This window comes from Zootermopsis nevadensis, unplaced genomic scaffold, assembly GCF_977971745.1.
Source record: "Zootermopsis nevadensis isolate Lab colony 2312 unplaced genomic scaffold, Znev_1.0 Znev_ptg000028l, whole genome shotgun sequence".
Lineage (NCBI taxonomy): Eukaryota > Metazoa > Arthropoda > Insecta > Blattodea > Termopsidae > Zootermopsis > Zootermopsis nevadensis.
Window position 1 is genome coordinate 24,287,008 of NW_028259160.1, and position 24,537 is coordinate 24,311,544.

Here is a 24,537-nt window from a genome sequence, read left to right on the forward strand (position 1 = left end):
CTGGTTGGTTGGGTCCACTATTTGGGAAGCCTGAGGGGAAGAGACCTCTGGGGAGACCTAGACGTAGATGGGAGGATAATCTCAGGCCGTATCTACGGGAGATAGGAGTTGAAGGAGACTGGATTTTGTTGGCCCAGGACAGGGTCCGGTGGAGGGCTTTGGTTAGTTCGGTGATGAACCTTCGGGTTCCGTAAGCCATCTGGTTGGTTGGGTCCACTATTTGGGAAGCCTGAGGGAAAGAGACCGCTGGGGAGACCTAGACGTAGATGGGAGGATAATCTCAGGCCGTATCTATGGGAGATAGGAGTTGAAGGAGACTGGATTTTGTTGGCCCAGGACAGGGTCCGGTGGAGGGCTTTGGTTAGTTCGGTGATGAACCTTCGGGTTCGGTAAGCCATCTGGTTGGTTGGGTCCACTATTTGGGAAGCCTGAGGGGAAGAGACCCCTGGGGAGACCTAGACGTAGATGGGAGGATAATCTCAGGCCGTATCTATGGGAGATAGGAGTTGAAGGAGACTGGATTTTGTTGGCCCAGGACAGGGTCCGGTGGAGGGCTTTGGTTAATTCGGTGATGAACCTTCTGGTTCGGTAAGCCATCTGGTTGGTTGGGTCCACTATTTGGGAAGCCTGAGGGGAAGAGACCGCTGGGGAGACCTAGACGTAGATGGGAGGATAATCTCAGGCCGTATCTACGGGAGATAGGAGTTGAAGGAGACTGGATTTTGTTGGCCCAGGACAGGGTCCGGTGGAGGGCTTTGGTTAATTCGGTGATGAACCTTCGGGTTTAGTAAGCCATCTGGTTAGTTTTTATGCAGCCGCCATGTTCTTGTTTAACATTGCGCAAGAAATTACTTGAACAGGAACTCCATTCCATTCTCGACGCAATATTGCGGTTATGTCACATGTTGTTGTTGGCGTGTATGGAGTTATTAATTATGCCTACAAAATTTCGTCTAGCGTTTCTCGAACTGAAACGTACAGACCGACAGACGTGGTTTTCCCCTTAACTTGTTCCGGTTATGTACATCGTGGTGAAGAACGCGAACCAATCATGTTTAGACGCTCTGACAATAATGACCAGCGCAGCGCGAGTCAGGGAAGGGCGTGTTTCCTTGAGAAAACCTGTTTTCCTTTAATGCTCTGTGAATTATAAAGGTAGGCAGGGAACAAGCTCTTCACGTGACCTTCAAACAAAAATGTGAAGATAAACACACGAGAATATTTACTTTTTCTCTCTAAAACACAACTTCAATGTCAACAGGTTGTCCACCGCTTTAAAAATTACTTACTCGTATTTTATTTAACAACAGTGCATTAATTACAGAGCCCAGAGAATATGAACGGCTTTGGAGTCCGACTCGTGGGACATATTTTCACTCCGTTGTTGACAAGGATGTCATAAATGTGGACAATTTATTACAACTTAATGAAAACCGACTACAAATGCTACCGGATTAGGCTGACCACTGCAAACTGTTTCCCAAAATACCCAACAATTTTTTTTTTTACAAAATCAGTCATTAGTGAGACATTTTATTTTATTTTTGTTTAATCAATCTTCAAATATCAAATTCATCACTCCAAATATTCGTCTACAAGATGGATGCGTGGCTGGCCCGCTGTGCAGTCAACATAAATCTACACGAAAGAGTTGAACAACTGCACACAAACGGGTAACACGTCCTTTAACATCAATAGCAAACCTAGTGCAATTTTGTGTACGTTGGCCCACCTGCAAAACGCCCGTTTAACAGCTGTCCGCACTGCTTCCCGGAAGTGAATTATTTATTTCACGAGTTACGTATCTGAAAAACAGTCCGCAATAATTTTAAAGTTGTTTCGAAACGAAATAATTAATTAGTGAACTTTACAAGTTACGAACAAATATTTTTTTCGTGTAGGTTAGTAATGTATCCCACGTAATGTGAGGCCCCCCAAAGCTGTGGTAAACACGACAATGAACAAAGTTGTTTTGTGCGGCAGAGAAGTCAGCGGGCGAGTTCATTGCCAGCCGAAGGGGGGCAAACTAATCGGCCTTCAGAATTCCCTGAAACGTAATAATGGTCACGACCTTCACAACTCGTACGGCGTGAGAAGAGAAACGACTGCATACTCGTAACACATTATTAGGGGAAAGAAGGAACCTCTCCACCATGGATTTTCCAAAGGTAAGATGGCGTTCATCAAGTTTCCCGACCATTTCCACGTGGAGTTGAGTACCTTACAGAACAATAAATTGTATATAATACTGCAAAATTGATGATGTGTATGTTTTCCAAGCATAAGCTAATGTTCATATTGTTCTTTTAACATCCAGAAATTATTCCTAATACTGTTGTCTTGCCTTGAAAAGCTGTAACATCTGTTTTACATTGTGGCAGAGGACTGAAAACTAGATTAACAATTTTTATTTTAAGAAGGTCAGGGTGTGACGAGGACGAGGTTATGGCTACTGTTTATTCTTCTATGTAATTAAAAACTGGATTACCTTTACTCAGAGGAGAGTCAAGTATTAAAATGGCAGTTCCCATTAACACTGAATTCTCTATAAGTCTCTACAATAAAAATAAAAATATTAAAGACACTGGCCAGTTCAACCGATCCACCTCCTCTAACCGGTCTCAAGGGTCGCTTATCGGGCTGTTTATCGAAGACAGATCACATCTGAAGTCGAAACGTCCGTCCAGTTCTATCGTTTGTTTCAGACTCCTTCCGATATGCAGACTAAAAAATATATTTTTTAATATAGAATACAAATCAATGTGTTGAAAACTTCTCTCGCACTATCATCTCCTTTATTAAACCATTTCAGACAGACTGAATAGCCCTCACTCGAGGCTGCACACCTGCACTCTCACAAAACTCAACAGCTGTGTCAATCTCAACACGCATGCGCAATGTCTGCTCTCTTAAGGCAACTTCCGAAACTAAAACTGACAAAAGAACATCTGACTTTATCACGTTACATGGTGAGCCATTGTTAAAATGGAGAAATGCATTTCAGTTCGAAATGTCCTAGGAGGAGAACTGTTCATTATTGTCTATCTTATTTTAAAGCAAATGCTAGGTTAGCTCGCTTGGTTCTACAAATCACACATTTACCGGAATAAATATCTAACTATTATTACGTCAACTGAATACTTCATATTTTCACGATTTTAACTCCGACCAGCGAGCTTTATAACAAATTTTGTTTATTTGTTTAACAAGAATCTGTAGAGCAGTGGTATTCAACATGGGGTACGCGTACCCCCGGGGGTACGCAAAGACATCTTAGGGGGTACGTGAAATTTAAATAAATATACATATTATTTTATGATAACACTGAATAATCAGTAATGTAATTTATTTAATTTATTTTAGATGTAGATTATATACTATGTATAACTTGAATTATACACCAACAACTTTGGGGGGTACAAAGTTGGAGAGAAATTATATCTGGGGGTACGCGAACAAAAAAGGTTGAATACCACTGCTGTAGAGCACGCTTCAGAAATTATTATTCTAATTATTAACACGATCAAACCGAGGAGATTGAGGTGGGAGAAACAAAAACTGCACACAGAATTTAATGGAAAAATGAAGCGAAGAGAGTACTCGGGTGGCTTACTCTTTTATGGGAGGATAATACTAAAATGGATTCTATACAAATATGGTTCTCGTGTGTGTGTGAAGTCGATTCAAGTAGCTCAGAATAAGGCCCAGTGGCGGATGTTCCAAACACATTAATGTACCTTCGGGTTACATGTGAATCAGTTTCTGAATAACAATTCGCTCAATGGACCTGCTTATGCACTGTGAATATGTTTGTCGGCTGGGAGCCGACAAACATATGTGACGAGGGAGTACAAGGACAAGACCATTGCAATGTGGTTACGTACATTTCCTTCGTTTGCATGATAATGCCTTATACAGGGTGTTTCTAAATTATGTGCCATAATTGATAGCGGAGCTTGAGTATTATTATTATTATTGAGCGTTATTACGGGAGTGCATCGGAAAAATCTGTACAAGTACTGAACGTGCAGTATTGATAGACAATCGCCATTTAAGAGTACACATACTTATTAAACTATGTGACGATTGATTTTTACGGAAAAGTAATAAATAATTAATTCGGCTTTCATTTTAAATACCGTATCAAAATATATTATACTACTGTATTGTATTTTTATTTACAAACAAACACAATGTACACGCTATTTATATACTATTACAGACTTTTTATATATCAAAATTTAGGTGTAAATTTAGCAATATTTTTGTTATAAGCGTCCGTAAAAAAATAATTATGATAAACTGTATTGTACTTACGTAAAATATTTTTCATTAGGTCACTTGCTTTACACTGCACTCTTATACAGTAAAATAACACATATTTTGTAAGATAATTATACACTTTGAATACTTTTTACGCTACTAAAATTATACACCAACACTAAAAGAAAATACCAAAAACGTTTTGAACAAATCTTTCTCATTTTGTTTCTTAAAATAGTCTGATATCGTTTTTTGGTTAGAATTTTGAGATTTTTTTATTGCATAAGTTCTGATAATTTGCAGATGCAATAAGTTGATAGGATCACAATCATTTTGATTTTCCGTCCAGTTGATGACGTAATTTATATTATCTAACACTTCATTAATTCACACTTCCCTACGTTATGAGTCGTAGTACAACGTACAGTATATAAATAAAGGCTTCTGAATAATGTGGAGCGATTCTCGGATGAATTTGAAGACTCCGCGTGTTGTGTAAACCTAATTTTTCACTGAACTCCACAAGTAAAATTGAATCGGATTGAAGTAAGGCGACCGTGGAGGCCAACAAGCATAGAAGCCTCGGGACCACGGCCGATCCAACTTCCTCTCCCCTGCAGTCAGACTGAAATCATCGAGAAAACAATCTAATCGTCATCACAAAATTCAAAATAAAAATCTATGGAAAATTCGTAGGTTCAGGGTACCAGCAAGTTCCGGTGATAAGATTCACGGACCATTGAGAAGATGACCCATGGTCCCGGCCCACACGTTGAACAACTTCCTGTATCGTGGTGACTGAAACGTCCTTGTAACATGACGTGTTTTGAATTTCTATGCTCTATAACGTTTTACAGAAACGGTAACGGACTTATGCACATTTGTAAAGAATATTCTTTACTCACATTGACGTCCTGAAGCCCCCTATAATTTACTAAAATTATTTTATTATTTAGAAACACACTGTATAATATAACTCTTTGAGTTAAGCCTGAGATAATTCATCAGTGAGACTTGGAAGCAATTTAATTTATGTTGGCTGTGAAATAAAAGCCGGGAAAGCAGCCTGCGATTACCTCCTTCCAAATCCTTGCCGACTCAACAATCATACTCGTTGTTCGATGTTGACTCGTACAAACTCTGACGCTGACATAACTTCGTCATTTTGAACGAATCTGGTTCAGATCTGATTTTAGTATCAATCAGATCATGAACCTCGCTTCGTGACTGGGAAAAATCATTGTGGTTTGAATATTGGCGGGAAACATCGGTCATCGGCGCTGGAATTATCGCCTGAATTCAGCAATGAGAATGAACATCCATAATTTCAAGTGCTTCTTAAGACGAGCTGTTCTGTGTTTCTATTGTCGAAGGCCGTCTTCTTGCTGTTGGTGAACGCCGTGTTGCACAGCGGAGCACAACAATGTCTGTCACGCCCGTGCGGTAAGCTGGCGTGTCTGGACGCATGCGCAATCAGCTCACAGGAAGACTGCGTTGGCGCAGGCGCAGAGGAATACCTTTATCCAGGGCTGGTGTGCGAGTGCTGTGGTGCATGCGTCATCAGATCTGTTGGTACGAATTCTGCCATCAGTTTGCTTCGAGGCTGAACCTTGTAACATACGTAAAAAATCCTGTAGCTTGTGGCAATTTTGGAAACATCGTTCCGAAATTTTTGAAATTAATTTTAAATGGATATTTTGCGAACATAATATCTGTAATGTGCACTGCATTCAGTAGCCTTGTTACTTCTTGCAAGATGTATGACGTCACAACCCAGAGAGCCATAATCGATATTTTAACCTCAAATCCCAGACACATTTAAGGGCATTTAAACGACGTGATTGGTTACCTTCCTGTTCAATAAATTTGTCCCATTGCAATGTGAACGATTAATAATAATGACTTCTTTTGTATATTTTCTAAAAAGGCCAACAGTTGAGACACATTCAGAAATTGTCTATAATAATTTCATTGTCTGGACTGAGTTGAACTTATTTTATTTCAGAAAAGGGAGGCCCTTGTTCCACGAGGATCCTCGACTCCCACGTTGCGGGCTGTGCGAGAGGTCTCTGCTGTTCTACGGAGGGAATCTGTGTCGAGAAAACCACGACGTTCGGAGCTTAGCAACGCGAACTGAAAAACAAATATGCCGCCATTTTCTAATTTACACAAATTTGTTGAAATAAAGTGGGACTGATGCAGATTGAATTACTTTTATTTGCCCATGAGTCAAATGATACACATTTTACGCATGGGTTCAAGAAATACGAACTATCCCGGGTGCCTCAAAATGTGTCCCACCATCCTATATCTTCTACAAAATCGATTGTTTCAGACAGCTGAAGGATGATTATTGTTACTCTAACACAACAATCGATTTATCGGAATAAGATCAGATATGCTGTGTTAACCATCGTCATTAAACCGTTCCACACTTCATCTGAGATAGGAAATAAGTTGGCTCAACATTTTTATGAGATCCATTACACCAATAAATATAAATTAAAACATCAATAACACAGATAATATAACTCTCTGAGGTGTATTATGAGTCACTGAGGATTAAGCTGAAACTGTCGTAAAATAAAAGTATTTTTGATAAGGATAGGAGATCCTGAAGTCCTTTCAGGATCTCTTAATCCTGTAGGACCTTCTCCTGTTTGGAAAGGTGATGATGAAATCATTAAGAAGCCTCAATTTAATTAAAACTGGGATTAAGAAAGTACTGGGCAGAAACAGTCCTGATAATTTATCCACCGCACATCCCTGAGACTGAACTCAGGCCTGTGAAGTTAAAAGTCGGCGACTTTGGACTAAGGTCAGGATTTCCTCAAAACCATGGACCGCAGATTCTGTGGTTCATAAATGCAACTGTGATGAAAGCTTAACGCAGGGCCCACTCATAAAAATCTTAAATCAAATCGTTAGACGAAATCTCTGATCGAACCTTGCTTGCAAAAATTAGCAATGACGACAAATGACAGGATAGACAATATTTAATTACTTTTAACAACTAATAAATTGTTTAGCGTAACAAAGTAGGAATTTCGATGCATTCATTGTATAAAGGCATTTTAATTTTTAAACAAACGCAGTTATGTAAAAATTATTTTAAATATGGTTTCACAATACCGAATGATTTGCAACCTGGTAATTGTTTAAAGTCCAGACATCACGTTAATCTTAATAACAAAGATTTTGATGTGTTTTCCGGACGCATTAAAAATATATATTTATCTCATTCTCCGTGAGACTGAAACGTGGCCTCTCATTCTAAGGTAAAAACTAAAGAGTGTCTGAGAACAGGGCACTGAGAATATCTGAACTCAAGAGAAAGAATGTAGGAGGATGATAAGAATGCCACGCCTCGTAAAATAGAAATGTGTATAGACGGGAAATTCAAAAACGTACACGTAAATTGGGAAAAACTATTACAATTTTGAAAATGGGAGTCTTCTGAGATATTGCGAGGTGTAGTCTGGTAAGAGTAGATCGACGTTTCAGAAGCGCTTACTGCCTCCTTCATCAGGGCCCTGAATACAAGGTGCAACGTCTCGGAAGACTTGCTTCTTCAATGTTTCCCGCCGCGAGACCTCAAAATCTCACGTGGTAAGATTTCAGTCGAAAAACCTGAATGGGAAAAGGTGAGAGGTCTCTCTGGAATAAGTTGGAATGTAAGAAATAGAATGAATTGCAAGGCAATGAGACGTGAAGATGCAAACTGGAATTACGCGGCTCAGGGTAGCGTCCAATAGCTAAGTTTTTAACGAGGTTATATGAACTTAATTGTTCCGTAAAAGGCGGTGAAGTTCGCTGATTAGTTAAATGAATGTTAGCTTGTCAAAAACTCCGTTTCACTGAATAAACAGAAAGTTATGAAATCCGAGGTAGCTTATAACATTAATTGTTCAATGCCTCAATTAATTAATTATTACAATAAGATAGTGTAATTGCGTCATATTGTGAAAATTCTAACAATTATTTATTTTAATCCGTCTTATCACAATATTTAAAATTTCTTATAATTAAGATAATAAAATATCATTGATGTTCCATATCGATTGATCGATTTACATTTTGGAACATCTTTTACACAACATGTTTCAGTTTTTATAAAACCATCATCAGGTGTAAAATATTTACGAACTTAAAACTCAAATATGTTGTGTAAAAGATGTTCCAAAATGTAAATCGATCAATCGATATGGAACATCAATGATATTTTATTATCTTAATTATAAGAAATTTTAAATATTGTGATAAGACGGATTAAAATAAATAATTGTTAGAATTATTACAATATAAATTTTATGTGCAATAACGCAAAAATACGGAGCAGTGCCCCCCGGCGGAGGGGGGGGCAATACTCCTTTCTTTTTTCGCTGTACCCCGTCGTTTTCCAAGAATAAAATGTTTATGAGCTCAGAACTGCCTACAGCGAATACCAGCAGGCGGCCCGCCATATCGCGTTCGTGGCTAAGTAACGAGCCTTAGTCAACCATCCTCGTGTTCAGTCGATAACGGCACATAATCCGAAAGCGACCAATCATAAACGTCTAGCAGCGCGTAGCGGAATTTCCCTAATGTTTTCAAACGCTTTGTTCTGTCAAAAGCCAATTTCCCATCGCAGTTTTAAATTTACTGTTTTGATAACTTTACTTCGATGACTCGTATTGAGGAAAATGCTTAGGGATTTCCCAACAGCCTTCTTTAAATAAGGGGAAAACTCTGTATATAAAAGAACACTTCGTATACAGACGACGTATTTCAAAAAAGACAAGGCTTTTGTTCAACTGCAAAGCAAACACTCGAATAAAAACCACGATGGAAGGATTCAAGGTATAGGTTATGAATATTACGCGTCTAAGGACTGTGGCCGTGAAAACCTGGTGTTAGGCGGCCACAGATCTCTGTATATAGTTCTAAACCAAATATATTATAATATAATAATATTATTATTAAATATATTATATATATTATACAAAATACGCATGAAATTAGTGTCCACGGTTGAGACTACCGAGTTCAGATGGCTTTGATCTTGGCTGTCTTCACAGTGTAGTCTGGTAGAAATTTACCGACGTTTCGGAGGTGCTTGCTCCCTCTATCATCAGAGAACCCTAAATATTAATACGGTATTTTTTTTCCGAAACGCTCAACATGTACCTACGAGCTTACACAACGCCAAAAATCATTTATCTCATTAAAACATGGTATACTGTAATGTAAAAATTCACGAAGATCTATATAAAATCATTGGTGTAAAGATTTACCTATGACATCTGGCTCTGGAGTTGCAAATCTGTAGTTTTCTTTTCTTTTCCAGATGGCTCTGATGCTAGTACTTCTGGTGGCGGTTTCGTATACATCGAGCGACTCCACGCCGAGCAAGTGGTGTGCTGAGCGCTGTGTGAATCCGACGTGCCACGTCAAATCCCGGGAATACTGCTTGAAACATCCGGGGAGCGTCTACGAACCCAACGGTGGTTGGTGTGGATGTTGTCCCGGCTGCATTATATACGTTGGTAAGGGCAGACGCAAATTGAGACTCAGTTGTTTCCGGCAGCAACGAATAAAACGTTTTAAAACAAGTTCGCATCGAAGGTGAACAATTAGTCTATTATTATTCCATGTTATGATAACCCGAGAACCGGTGAATGGATTTCTCAAGCAAACGGATGTTGAAGAATATTTCTAAAGTCTGTCGTCTTATTGAAAGTTTGGTTAGAATCGGACAACAATCACGGGACTTTGGGTAAAGACCTTCATTTGTTTCGGGGCTAGTACCAACTGTAACGAGCTAAATGCCGGAGAAAAATAAATTCTGGAACAAAAACTGAAGAGAAACCATGAAATATACTTTTCAGTTAGTCTTGTGATTCTGAAAATAATTAAGGAAAATAAATTTTTATGCTGTTATATGTTGAGAACCTGTCGACCGACGTATTTGAGTTCTTTACTGCACGTATTTTTACGATAAAAGCACTTAGAGCCTTCAAATAGTCTACAATCGATTCTTTACAATCCTCGATACATAATCGACTCATACTAATCAGCCTTTGAGCAAAAGATATCGAGTTATTGACAAAAGAATAGCGCAATGCACTGAAGTGAACGTTTGGAATTGTAATGAGGATAATAATTTTTTGTTTCAGATATCGGCGGTAACTGTCAAGCGACCCGAGATGACGGGTTTTATGTTCGTTGTCGAAACTCTGTCTGCAACAATAAAACTAATATTTGTGAAGCTCCGTAAGTTCACAAGTGGGAATCAACACGATTTGACATGACGAATTATATAAGCTATAACTTCACTACTATGGACCTCTCTGTTTGAAGTCTTTTTGCACAGATTTAGTTATTATGACTTGTATAAGTTTTCTAATCCTAATTATATCATATTTTAAACATAGTTTAAAGTTCACTCTGGTCACTTGCAACTGCTGATAATATGTCTCAAAGATTGATCATCGTTGACATCTTAACTCACGAGGAATTCATTCCTGTTATGGCTACTGTTTCATATTTTCCCCACCACCAAAATTTCAATAACATACGTCCAATAAAATGTAGGCGTGTGTCATTCTGTCCACACGCTAATTTGTTTTAAATAAATGATGATATTACTGAACTACTTATCTCGCTATTCAAATGTGTGTCTCAAATAAATCTTAATTTATACAAACGTAAGCCGACTGTGTCTGGGTCCTGCCTTAATCTTATATAACCAGTTTCATACGCTTTTAAACACATTCCAAAAAACTAAATTCTATCTTCGTTTTCAATACAATTTTCCTGCATTTTCCTTCCTCCCGCCCTGACTGGTTTCGTTCCGGGAATATGAATGCGACTTTAAGTCTTAGAAGCTTCCACATTGAGCAAAGGACTCTATAAGGAGACAGAAAGAAATTATATGGATGAAGTGAGGTTAGGTTTATTTCTGGAGGGAAAGGAGCCATTTTCTTGGAATGTTTCCAGGAAATGGACGCTCGTCGTTCTCATAAGAGTACACCGAGAGTGAAGAAAGTGTGATGACGTATAAAATCCTAAAACATGAAGCCTGAAGCTAATCTAAGTAGTATTTTAAAATTCAGTCCCTACCTCAAAGAAAACACAAATGTGTTATCTGGACACCATACGAGAAAATTGTCCGTAGACCCAGTAACATTCATTTTTATAATAACATCTGCAGTAATATGTTCCAATGATATTAGTCACGAATTTACTTCTGTAGGAATGTAAATAAAAGTTGGGGCCAATTATTACTCATTTTAGTTGCATCATAAATTTGTTTAATTACGAAGTTAATTACACAGCGGCCTGATGAAAAATTAAGAACTTTTAACATTCATATGGTAGTTTCATTTGTTAAGTGAATTATTGGTAACGGAGGATAAAATATTGCGTTTTAATAAGAAGTTATATTTACAGGATTCTAATTATGATGTTTAACGTAAAATATATTATAATTAATTGTTATTGAGAATATATGTGTTGTTCGTTCTTATGATGAAAATCCCACACAGAACATTTTCATAAACCACAACTTTTTCCTTCTTCCTGTGGGCTCCTCTACATTATATACGTTCACAGACCCAAATATGAACAAGCAAATTCCAGGAAAGGAAGATGTTGGTATTACAAATATATTTTAATCCTCCTGTTTCGATATTTAAATAGTACACCATAAAATTTTCTCGTTTGACCAGGCGCGTCGCATGGTTAAGCGATGAAACCGACGTTTCAGAGACCATCTCTGTCCCCATCATCGGGGGTCTGATGCGGGTGGTCACCCGAGAAAATTTTATTAAGGTGCGTCGCCGCGAAAGCTTCAAATGATATATTTAAATAGTAATAAATGAACACATTTATGCTACACCCAATAATATTTCCTGGCAAGCACATCAAATCAACCTACATTTTCACTTGGTATTTCATATGATATTAAAAAGAACTTTACTGATGCCACTTTAGCTGTTCAAATGATTTACTTCGTATATGGAATGCCTCAGACTGAACATTTCCAGTGTTAGTTAATAAAGTCGTCTTTTGTGTTCATATATTTGTATAACACAGTGGGATATTCGTTGGGCAATCTGTTGTCAATTTGTCAAGTACCGCGTTTATTTAAACTTAATTTTTTTAAATTGATGATCATTCAGATCTGACAGTCCATGAAACACATTCAGAAATTTCTCATTGACAACATATTGCGAAGTTGTACAAAAGAAAAATCAATGGTTAGACAGTAAAAATTCCTCACATTTAAGAGACCTTAAGGTTCATTATCGCGTTCACAAGAGCCCACTCTTCGACTTTCACATTCTGTAGAACCTAACCTAACATAACCTAACCTAACATAACATAACATAACATAACCTAACATAACCTAACATAACCTAACATAACCTAACCTAACCTAACCTAACCTAACCTAACCTTACCTAACCGTACCTAACCTAACCTAATCTAACCGTACCTAACCTAACCTAACCTAACCGTACCTAACCTAACCTAACCTAACCTAACCTAACACAACAAAACCTAACCTAACCTCACATGTCGTTCCTTACGAAGATGGCTGTCTTAAGGGTTGTTGCGCCATGTAGCCTTGTAGACGCTAACCGACGTTTCAGATGTACCTATTCCAGTGAGTATTCATCAGCTTGCTGATGGAGGCAGCAAGCAAACAAGTCCCTCTGAAATTTCGATAAACAACCCAGAAGACAGAATTTTGTAGTACCAACCCCTAGAAAGTACTTATTTATTGATCTTAAAGCCACAGACATCTTACTTGCGCACAATTAAAATTCGCGAGTACATAAAACGAAAATCCGCGGTTGATACCAATGGATAGAAATGCAAAACTGTGGTAAATTAAAACAAAGGTATTTTTCTGAGTTCTTCCATTCGTGCGATGGGCCAATCATTCGCTCGTAAAAACACAACATGTTAAATTATAGATTTTAGGTTTCATTTCAATTTCACGTTTTTTAGTAAACAAAACGGAAAGCGAAATATTCTGAACTGAATTACAGCGATCATCCTCCAAATTCAATCTGCTCTTAAATTATTAGGGAAATATGATCTTATTTTCCCAAATATTAGACATTTTTCCCACGCGTTCGAAGTATTTATCTATCATCTTAATTTATAACTAATACTATAACTTTATCCTGCATTCTGTGACAAGGAATGATAACACAGGATCTACTTAGATTTTCCACTGCTTATTTCTATAACAAACGCCTATTAGTATCTAACATTTTCTGAGTTTCTCTTTACAGTAGGTCCATTTTGTAATTTTGTCGAATAAATCCCCATCATCAATGGAGACGAAAATTTGAATTTACTCACTCAATTCCAATCCTTTATTATTTTCTTGGGGATTTCTAATAGCATATTCTAAATCAAAATTAAAAAGAAATGACAATAAAGCATCTCCATTTCAGCCCATTCTGACTAGGAAATTCACCAGACAAATGTTTACGTAAACAGACAAAGCATACATACATTATAATAAAACGTACATTAACAAAAGGAAATATCTGTAAGTCTTCAAAACTGAAATTGTTTCGACCGAATTTTTGGATATATTTTAAAAATTTGTAAACACGGTGACATAATATTTGAGGTTATAATTTAAACACAAATATAAATTTTTACAAACACAAAAAACATTAAACATCGCGGGCATAATTATTAATTGTTAATGTACTCAACTGTTCCAACAGAAAGAATTTGGGACAGAGAAACCTTACAACTTGTTACCGGATATTTTTAAGTTAAGAATTCATATCTCTGGAATACATGACGAACCAAGGTTGAACTTAAAACGTTATCTGCACCTTGCTTCAAATCAGCTGTTTCCTTAAAGGAAAATTGGTGAAATTTGAAAAGATAGCGACTGTGTAAATTGTTCAATTGGAAAAACCCACAGACAAGTCCACGACTTACAGTTGCGTATATTAGGTTGTGTTTCTTTGTTTCTTGCTTGTGTCTTTGAAGGAGGTCCGAATAGCGCAGTCAAAGGTAGCGGACACAACAAGATGGCGGTAAGTACTGCCCGCTGACAATTCTTTGCGTTGTTCTCTGAAGATCTCCAGAATTGTAATAAATGTCGGCATTATCGCGGATAAGACAGTGGCGTTTCGTGAGCTGCTGCACACTTGTGCGACGACAGATCAGTTCTCAATAGCACTCGAGACTAAGAAACTAATTTGAGCAGGTAGGCCTATGCGCTCCGAAAATATGAAATTTAAAATATTTTAAATTTTTGTCAGCATCTTAAAGACAAGTTCAGGTTTGACGAACTAAAGAGGACAGCTCTAAAACTTCGATCTCATGGCGGAGGACCTCATCAACAGGCGATATTGTAGTTACTACTACGTTACTTCAAGATTTCCGCAGTCTATATTAAACCTAAGCCACGGTGGTCTAGCGGTCAGAACACTAGCCTTGTAATCCTGGGGTCTCGGGTTCGAATTTATAACTTGTGTTGGGCAAGGCCGTGGTCTAGGCAACACGGAGTTTTCCTCCGTGGCATCCCAACAATTACTCCATTCACACACAGAAGAAGGCAATGGCAAACCACTTCTGGATCATCTGCCAAGAACGTATATGAACAGGTCCCAGTCCGAGAAAAGGATGGAAGGATCCTGTTCATATGGACCTGTCGTCAGACAGAACACTACAAATAAAACATTTCGACGTTTAGGTATTTTGCAGGAGTCCACGATAGAAGATTCCGAAATTAATCCAAATCTGCTGTTATATCTTTCAGGTCAAATTACTGTTTCTGTTAACTGCGTGCCTGGCAGGAGCTACGACCGAAGTAACCCAAGATTATTGTGACTACGTGTGCTCAGACCCGAGGCAAGTCCTTTGCCCGGGTCCCAAAACGGCGGACGACTGCGCCGCTGACCAGATCTTCAAGGTGAACGGGTCATTATGTGCGTGCTGCAACGCTTGTATTACCATAGTCGGTAAGTCCCTTGCACCCTGGAAACTCTCTCCAAAACAGAAACCAAGGGCCATTCAGTTCACACACGTCGTGTTTAAGACAAGAACGCGAAGTGTGAGGTTGTCAAGGCGGTGAGAATTAAGAGACCGACGTTTCGGATAAACAACTGTCTCCCCACGTATCTAAACGGCATCAAGGACGATAATAACATCTTATCTCTGATCGACGTCTACATTTCTTCCAGATGTGACCACAATAACAAATTCGCCTCGAGACTGTGGTGTCGATCTCAAACTCAAATTTAACCGAATCCAAATTCGTGTATTCTTCTGGACATTATACAAGTTGGCGGACGGACACGGTCTCCTTAATACGTGTTTTATATTATTCGTTCCGGGCAACGTAACTTAAAATCTGTTCAGTTTCTTCTCACAGAATGTTACTAAATTCGTAAGGATAACATATGCTCCATTAATGCACCGCGTTCATTTTAATTTTGCACAGCGCATTTATAATCAGGGATAACTCATTGAACATATCACGCACTGTAATGTAATATCAATAAAATATTTATTATATATATTCGCCTATGTTTCCAGACTTTATGGTCACCCTGTATATACAAATTCTTTTGCCTGGAAAGTTGACGTGTGGAGGGAATTTTGATGGAGATATTCTTGATCATCAGAAGAAGGGTTTTTGCCCAATGAAGTTGGTACAAAATGTATATTTAAAAAGAGAGCAAATCATCCATAACATTAATTAACTTATGTAGTTCAGAAATTGCAAAAAAAAAAATTCGTTTTGACTAAAAAATGTTATTGAATATTATAAATAATAAATCGGATTAAAATCTGTTCGTTCAGTTTGCATTCGTATGCAGACGCCGTGAATGTCACGTCATTTAAATGCTTATAGTGGTGTATAATTGAAGACAAAGGGTGCAATTTTTCTTTCTAGGTGCAAACGGTCATTGCCTAAACGTCCCTTCGAAAGGTCTGTATTACCAGTGTCAAGATGGATACACGTGTTCGTACAGAAGATACTGCGTCGAGGACTGACACGTGGCATCCTAACAAGGACAACGAATGCCCCCAACTCTAGAACATTTTAGAATAAAGTAATTTTTTTTACAGTTGTATGTATTATTATCAGCACTGCACTGCACTTAATAAAAAGCTGTTTAGCTAAATATGACGCCCGAGTACGTATTTTCCCTACCTGAATTTTTATCTCATCGAAATTAATCCCATTTGTTGCGGACCACGTATATCTTACGGGGAATAAAAGCAGACGTTTCGATAACCAGAATTTTTTCTGTGTCATGGGTAATGTCTTACGTCACTCATCATGGTGCTTGTTCAATTGAATGTGTTGTTACTGTTCACGTGACCGGAGGAAATATTACACGCGTGTCGAAGCTTAAACCTTGAAATGAAATTTGGTATCGTAATTCAGACTTCGAGACGCCATGACAAGACGCCAGAAAGTCACCGCCAGGTTTCCCCGACGCCTAACATCGGGAACGCCTCGAAGGGACGCCAGATTCAACGCAGATAACTCTCCATATTACGTTGAAAATGAAATTAGAAAACCGACGCTGAGAGTCTCGAGTCCATTCGTCGCGATGTCTGATAAACCAATTATGAAATTATGTGTAAATTATTAAAATGAAAGAAATTGCATATGGCTACATCAACAGATGTACACATCTGGTGGTCTCTGGTTGAGAACTGTCACAGTTTCAAGACAGGATGATCCTATCACGGATTTTATAAGTTTAAGCCCACAATTTCTGCTACTGACAAAATCAATCTGCATTGAAGATGTCCTTCGGTACAGTTCAGTGGATCTGACGATGGCAGTTTTCGGGTAGAAACATGAGTAAAACAGCGTTAAGTGTGTGGAAAAGAGACGGGGAAGCGAGGACATGAAAGGGGTCGGCCCGGAGACACTGAGGTTTCTGTGGTTTTCCTCAGTCCCTCCAGGCGAATGCCGGGATATTACCTAAAATAAGCCACGACGCACTCTTGCGTTCGGCGCCCCTTCGCTGCCAGTGAGTTTGTAAGACGTCTAATGTCAACGTGTCTGATAACCAGCTCTTCAACATAAATCTTTCGCTCAAATGTGTTATTTTCCTACTGAATGGGAAAAAGAAGCAGTGGTTCCTGTCTTTAAAACAAGATGACTCTGCCTCTGTCAGAAACTACAGACCCATTTCTGTGCTTTAAACTTTTCAAAATTATTTTAATTTGTTATTCCTGACCAGGTCCTCGTCAGCATGGTTGAACGAGACCTAAATCTGCCATAACCATTGTGGTTATGGTTGGCTCCCAGGTTCAAGCCGATGCCATTAATTTTGATCTAAGTAGAGCTTCTGGCCTTGGTTCTCATACCCTGATGGTCCCAAAGCTCAGCGCTTTTAATGAAACTCAATGTTAGCAAAACCAGAGAAATTTCCTTCTTAAGAAACGTTTATCTATGAACATAAACTTTGTCAGTCTTCTGTAACACGTACTGACTGCATTAAAGATTTGGGAGGATTAGTTGATTCCAAACTCAGACTCCACATCCATTTTGCCTTCACGTTTTCAGAGCGTTTTAAGTCGCTGGGTCTTGTCGGCAATTTAACATTTTCGTTCCCTTCTCTCGACTTATTGTATAAGTTATATTTTACCTTAAATACGCCTCTGTCTTTCGGAATTCTATTACGACAACTGACGTCAACAGACCGGGATCTATCTATAAGAAGTTTGCAACCATTTGCTATAATCGTCGCCCTCCTCCAACGTCCATTACAGCTGTGCTAATGTTTTGGTGTATATAAAACTAGCAAAAATCTGTTGCTTGCCCAAGTTTACCGACGTCTCAAACACTGACCTAACCTTCTGGAATGTTGTTGGTCTTGAAACTCCTCCTCGGTGCCTGAGAGAGTTTTTCTGTGTTCAGTGTCCGCCCTTCGATTAAATTGTCTTGCAAGATGCCAATTAAGTCTGCTCGGACCTCCACATGTACGATAGTAAAGTCACTTCCCCTAATAATATTCTATAATAACCGTGGCACTAATTACATTAATATATTCATATATATTCCGCCCTATCTCTTCTCACCACTGATTAATTTTATTTAATTCTAATTGTGTAAAGTCTCTTATTTAGTAATGTCTAGTAATCTCAATACTTTCTTATCATTTTCACCGAAGAAGTAAACGTAACTGAATGATTATTTCAAGGACGCCGACGTCTTCAGAAGCAATTTATTTTGTCTATTAACGTCTCATGTTATTGATACAGGTAGTATGTGCCAATAACATCACGAAAATCGACTCCCCCCCCCCCCGGGGTCCCTAAAATTTCTCAGCTGCTGTGTGCGTGGGTCTGGAACATTAAAATAACGCTGTTAATAAAACAGGTTTTGGTTCAAGGAGTTTTTTTATACCCGAAATTTTGTTTCTTTGCTTGCGATATAGTCCACTTTTGCGGTCGGCTCACGGCTCTTGTGAGAGGTTCATCAGCCTATCAGATCGAAAAGAAAAATATTGGCAGTGGAACCAAGGTTCCGGAGAATCTGACGTAAATACGTCTATACGGAAAGGAAGTTTATATATTGGCTTCATTCTAAATATTTCCTTTATAAATGCTTTACGATTGAGATAAGTTTGATTAAGACTTTGCTTAATCAACTTAAATTAGTTACGCTTAAGATGGGTCTGTGGTAGATGAATGTAATGTAAAGTAATGTAATGTAATGTAATTAAATGTAATGTAAGGTAATGTAATGTAAGGTATTTTTATTTATTATTTATTTAGTGTTCTGTCTGACGACAGGTCCATATGAACAGGATCCTTCCATCCTTTTCTCGGACTGGGACCTGTTCATATACGTTCTTGGCAGATGATCCAGAAGTGGTTTGCCATTGCCTTCTTCTGTGTGTGAATGGAGTAATTGTTGGGATGCCACGGAGGAAAACTCCGTGTTGCCTAGACCACGGCCTTGCCCAATGTAATGTAAGGTAAGGTAACGTTTCCTAGGTAACAATTGTTACACTTTTTTGTTCCCCTTTTTTTCCGAATGACCCTTCCTTATAGACGTATTTACGTCAAAAAATCAGCGATTTATAGATCGCTTTTGCATCAACGCAATGGACAAGCAGTGATCTCTGAGGTTCTCAAGGCGGTGGATATGTCGACATCTGTCATTTAGGATGCATCCACGTGTGGACGCGTAGGCTGACAGGAATGTTTCGGAGAAATATGCTACTTCCATCTTCAGGACTGAAGTAACAGAAACATAGGTGGTAATAAAATTACCAACACCTCCAGATCCTTGTCATTCGGACTCAAGATCATCCAGGCACTGCTGTCAAGTGCAATTTAGCGCAGTGGCTGCTGTTTCACTGTAACTGAAACAACGCCCACATTCCTTTCGCATTTCAATCCCTTATTCCTCTCTCTCCTTTTAACTTATCGTTTTCGTAAACGTTTCTACTGTCATTCCTCTCAATTCAAGGTTTGCGTCACTAATATTACAGATAGTTCCAAAGTCTGCTGAATGGTGACACTAGTTGTAAGATGCAAGCAGAGAACTCTGCCATCTTGTGTCACTACTGAGAACTTCAAGAACTCTGTGATCGCAGCCAAACATCACCGATGGTTATCACGCGTTGTGTTAACGCTTGTTTAACGGAGGTGGATTTAGGCGGCTAATCGCCAAATAGGGCTTACATACTTACACTCAGAAACGAGATAACTGGTACAGATAATGAAAGTAACTGTTAGAAGCTATTTTTTTAAAAAAAATCAAGGTGCAGCTCAGCTGATGTGTTCTTTACTACACACAAACTGAATTTCCGTTTTGTAAATTATTCTCGAATGCGACAATCAGCATTCGCTTTCAGAATAGAAATATATTCAATATATTCCTCAATCCGATATATTTGACCATTATTTTAAGGTGTGGGCATTTCAGAAATATTAATATGGTCTCAGCTGAAATTGTTAAAAGCTTTCAGATTTTCAGATAGAGTGTCTTTAGTCGTTTAGGAAACAAAATTCGAAAGAAATTTATCATACGTAAACAATCCTAACCACATAAAACTTCTAGCCTTTAATAAATTTTTTCCTTTGTAAAAACTTGCTACTTTACTATTTATTTAATTTATAACTATAATTTAAATGCATTAATTAATTAATTAATTAACTGTAGTCACACGTTCTCTCTTGTACAAAACGTGTTAATTCGCTGTTTGTTTAATTTATTAATACAAAAAGTTAGTTGCATTAAGTCACATTATAATCCCAAGTTAATGGAGGCAATTTAGACGTCGGGCAAGCCACTGACTCAGATGATTTTTGCCCTGAAGTGAATTTTGTGGCTCTTTTAACGTAATATCGCAGAATCTGGGGGGGGGGGCCGAATTCAACCACGAAAAACTTCGGTCAGGATAGACTGATGAGCCTCTGAACTCAGAACATTCTTCGAGAAGCTGAATGAATGTGTGTATGTGTGTGTGATGGGGCACTAATGAGGAAGGCAATCCATTCGTCCACGCGGGTCTCACAAGCAGACGGACCCATGACTCAGTTATCAGCGAACTGTAGCCGTGGCTGGTCGTGCCATGTACAAGTGACCCATCATCATCTCTGCTGCACAGAGTATGAAGTAAGTTAGAACGTGGCAAGGACAAGGAATGAATTGGTAGTGGCCTATTTTAATTTATCATAGCTTCTTGACGGAGTGGGTCTCGCGAGATTCCGTCAACACGCAAACAATAATAAAACAGCTGACTCTGCTTTGCTGTAACACCACGCGTGTTAACATTCCCTCAATAAAATTAGGATAAACTGATGGATTTTCACGAAATTTGGTACGAACATCACTGTAGTTTCGCCCTTAGATACTCTACAATCGATAATACCAGCATGGCGCTGTGTGACCTAATGATCTGGAAATGATAATTTAATGTAGGCCAAAGATTCTGAAATATTTTTGATGATTAATGATCTAATGTATGTTACTTCTGTAAACATTATTATATTGTAGGATTTATTCGCAGAAAATTGTAGTTTGCGAAAATTCTACATAAGCTTTGATCTTGATAGGAGTCAGAGTGAACGAGTTATATTCGGTAGGAAAACACATAACGTGTGTTCGTGTTATGTATGAAGGTGTTTTCAGCCAAATTTTATAAACACTGGGCGATGTTAACCTCGGAAATTTATGTCATTGCAAGCAAGAATAGTTATCGCGTTTGTAGGTAACACAATACATAAGAAACACTGAGTTGTCAAAGTCAGGCGTCCAAGATCCCCTTTGCCTAGTCAGTCCAAGTGATAAGCTCATTTGGCTCTTTATATGCAAATTTATTAACTGAGTTCTCCATGAGGAGAATTGAGCAACGCGCATTTGGTGGAATAAACTTCGTGTAAAAAACGCTTTTGGGGAACCTTAACACAGAAGTGAGAATACTTTTAAAATCTTGGTAATGAATTTTGGCTACAAATAAAACTACGTGAATATCTTGTAGCCAGACTAAAGCTAAAATCTTTGAAAAATTTTGTAGATTTTAAAAATCTCGAAATGCCATTAACAAATCACGAGAACATTAAGGGAAGTCTGAATTCCAGGATTTCTTGCTGTCAGGGACATTTTCTCTCCCCATCTGCGACTGACACCGTAAGGACAGAACAGAATTTGGTCTCTCACGTAAATTTATAGTTTATAGTTCATTTAACTTTGACTATAAGCGTCGACTCTCGTAAGTTGAGAAGAACACAGACCGTGGGTGTTGAGAACGCCGTCTTTAGAAGAATATTCAAACTTCAGAGGGCTGAAATAATTGGCCTGAGAATACTGCATATTGAGGAGGTTCATAACTTCTGTTCTTCGCCAATTTTTATTGGGGTGATCACATCACGGAGGATGAGACGGGGGGGGAGATGCAAAATTTGTGCAAAATTTTGGTTTTGAGGCATGAAAGGAAAGCGAACCTGGAAGATTAATTAAAATCTTCTCAAGAACGACTCTGGAATTAGTTACATGGAAATTGATCTTAAAGAAATCTGATGTTATGGTGTGGATTGGATTTAACCGGCCCAGAACAGTGTCAAGTAGCCGGGTATTGTGAAATTGGTAACGACCAGGTAAACAGCCATCAGCATCCTTCGCAGACGCCTTATCGCGAGATAAAATTGCGTGTGTTCGGTTATCTACACCGGCGGTATCTCTCGACTCAACAGACATGAATAGTTGCAATTGTCGCCACGGGTTTCGCGACCCGACAGTGGGGAAGAGACTGCGCGCGCATCGACAAACATCGCACCTCTTCCGTCAACCTCCACGTCTCTTGTTAGCAGTATTTAACTTCAATAGTAGCGGTAATAATGGAAAGTGAAGCGCTCCAAGCAAGTTACAAGCGATACTTTCACAAAAGGATCTGTAAATAATAATAACGGTCCGTCCATCCATCCATCCACAACTGTGTTTTTGAGACGCCAACCACAGGACCAGGCCGCTCTGAATGTCTACCTGACCGTGCCGAATGCAACCAGCCTGCAAACCGGGGACCACAGTACTAACATGGCAAAGCAATTTGTGGTAACATAAATTTTAATATTATCTTCTCTGCCATTGCGACATCCAAAGTACTGTTACGAGAGTCACTCCAAAAGTAATGCACCATATTTTTTTTAAAAAAAAATCAATTTTGATTTTACAACTCTGTTATTCACACAGCGGGCAGGTTCAAAATGTTCCCTTCTCAACGTAGTCTCCGTCTCTCTCAACTGCCTTACGCCACCTCGGAGCTAGGGCAAGGTAAAACTCAGGATCAGTGTTTCTGAACCACCTTTTCACAGATGCCACATGGGAGTCATCGTCCTCTCGAACTTTGTCCCACGAACACCGCCTTTCAGTTTACCTAACAGGTGATAATCTGACGGTGTGGCAACACTGTCCCCCACGTAGACCCACCTCGAACAGACCTTCGGAAACCCCCAACTGTTCCAATATTCCGCACACACACACTGGCTCCTGCAATGTCCAGTCGGAGTGACAATTGTTTCAGTTATGCGTCTGTCAGCCCTCTCAACATTGGACTGTGGCCTGCAGCTGTAAGGAAAATCGCGAATGTGTCCATGTCCACCTTCGCCTGATGTTCTTTGCGCCCCTGCGACTAACTTTGCTTCGATCGACAGTATCCTCCCCGTACACCTTCTGCAATCGCTTGTGGATGTTTCCCACTGTCTCGTTCTCACACACCAGCAACTCGATAATAGCACGTTGTTTCTGACGAACGTCAAGGACAGCGGCGGCCATGTTTGAACGAATGATACACATGCGCCACTTGCGGGAGAAGGATGAACTAACTTATAACAGAAGCCGGACGAATGTTTCTCTGCGAACAGCAACGCGATAGAATGAAAGTTTCTTTTTTTTTTAAATATGATGCATTACTTTTGGAGTGATCCTCGTACATTCGGGGCAGAGCACCCATAAAATCACAACTCTTTTCCAAGAAGCTTCCCGTGGTTCAGCTTTGCGCACTTTCTGAAAGTGAACTTCTTGAGAACTCGCGAAATCTGGAACATTTCATGACTTGGCGAACATTAGAGTTAACTCGACAGATCCATGCAGTACAAAATTCCGACTTTTATATAAGCTCACTGCTTGGCTTAAACAAAGTACATTCGATCCATCGCCCAATAGTCGATTCCTTCTGCTCAGTGGGTCCAAATCATTTAATGAAAACTGAAACCACAGCTTCTATGTATTTGCATTCATAGAAGATGCAGATAAAACGATAATGAATGGGTAAGAATGCATTCTAACAGCATCGGGGAATTTTGTACTAAATTTAAAAAGTGACTGAGCAAAGATTCTCTGCGCACGAACAATCCAGCTGAAGCAGAACAGACCTCAGGTTCAAAGGTGCTCCTGGTCACTGGCTAAAGCCAAGTCACTTCAAGCAATCAAGGTCACGAGAAATGGAGTGATTGAAGGAATTTAGGAAGACGATGTGTCACGCTTTGATTTTATTAGTTCGTAATGCATCAACGTGCACAGGACACTGAAAAATTTATCAGCTCTTTTCTTACGCTGAGGCCACTGCTAACACCACCTCCAGTGTTGATGTGCTTTGAAATCTACGCTGTTCCATAGTTCGAGGAGGAAGGACTTGAAAGTTCTCAACGTTGTTACAGCAACGTCGTTTGTGGCCGCGGATAGGATACTGACGCTGGTTGTAATACCGAATTGGAACAGATGATATGCGAGAACGCGTACGACGAAACTCACTCTAAAATTTATGCCAA

General features: G+C 39.0%; 5 protein-coding genes across 12 annotated transcripts in view; 4 read left to right on the forward strand and 1 right to left on the reverse strand.

The window, feature by feature from the left end:
• Positions 1 to 1,797: 1,797 nt before the first annotated feature.
• On the forward strand, positions 1,798 to 6,466 carry LOC110831793 (uncharacterized). The gene is made up of 3 exons (XM_022068198.2): positions 1,798 to 2,168; positions 5,637 to 5,835; positions 6,269 to 6,466. The coding sequence occupies exons 1-3, from the start codon at positions 2,154 to 2,156 to the stop codon at positions 6,385 to 6,387; spliced, it is 333 nt and encodes a 110-aa protein (XP_021923890.2). The 5' UTR covers positions 1,798 to 2,153; the 3' UTR covers positions 6,388 to 6,466.
• The window catches only part of Rrp42 (exosome complex component Rrp42), a 49,652-nt gene continuing 29,268 nt past the window's right edge, over positions 4,154 to 24,537 (reverse strand). Inside the window, exons 9-10 of one of the 2 annotated variants that reach the window (XR_015537410.1) lie at positions 5,340 to 5,872; positions 4,154 to 4,888 (exon numbers count right to left, since the gene is read on the reverse strand). The gene's annotated coding sequence lies outside the window, so the exon portion shown is untranslated. The remainder of the gene's footprint in view (positions 4,889 to 5,339; positions 5,873 to 24,537) is intronic. The other variant, XR_015537412.1, reaches the window with a different exon arrangement.
• LOC110831794 (uncharacterized) lies at positions 8,973 to 10,894 on the forward strand. The gene is made up of 3 exons (XM_022068199.2): positions 8,973 to 9,102; positions 9,590 to 9,788; positions 10,419 to 10,894. Exons 1-3 carry the CDS (start codon positions 9,088 to 9,090, stop codon positions 10,517 to 10,519), a joined length of 315 nt encoding a protein of 104 aa, XP_021923891.1. The 5' UTR covers positions 8,973 to 9,087; the 3' UTR covers positions 10,520 to 10,894.
• Positions 14,186 to 16,423, forward strand: LOC110831795 (uncharacterized). The gene is made up of 3 exons (XM_022068200.2): positions 14,186 to 14,318; positions 15,047 to 15,248; positions 16,187 to 16,423. Exons 1-3 carry the CDS (start codon positions 14,313 to 14,315, stop codon positions 16,285 to 16,287), a joined length of 309 nt encoding a protein of 102 aa, XP_021923892.1. The 5' UTR covers positions 14,186 to 14,312; the 3' UTR covers positions 16,288 to 16,423.
• Positions 20,753 to 24,537, forward strand: part of HisT (Histamine transporter) — a 29,505-nt gene continuing 25,720 nt past the window's right edge. For 2 of the 7 annotated variants that reach the window (XM_022068193.2, XM_087357161.1), the window contains exon 1: positions 20,950 to 22,822. In XM_022068193.2, coding sequence (XP_021923885.1) covers positions 22,805 to 22,822 — 18 coding nt within the window. In that variant the 5' untranslated portion in view covers positions 20,950 to 22,804. Of the gene's footprint in view, positions 20,892 to 20,949; positions 22,823 to 24,537 lie in introns of those variants that run through there. The other 5 variants (XM_087357164.1, XM_022068191.2, XM_022068190.2 and 2 more) reach the window with 5 other exon arrangements.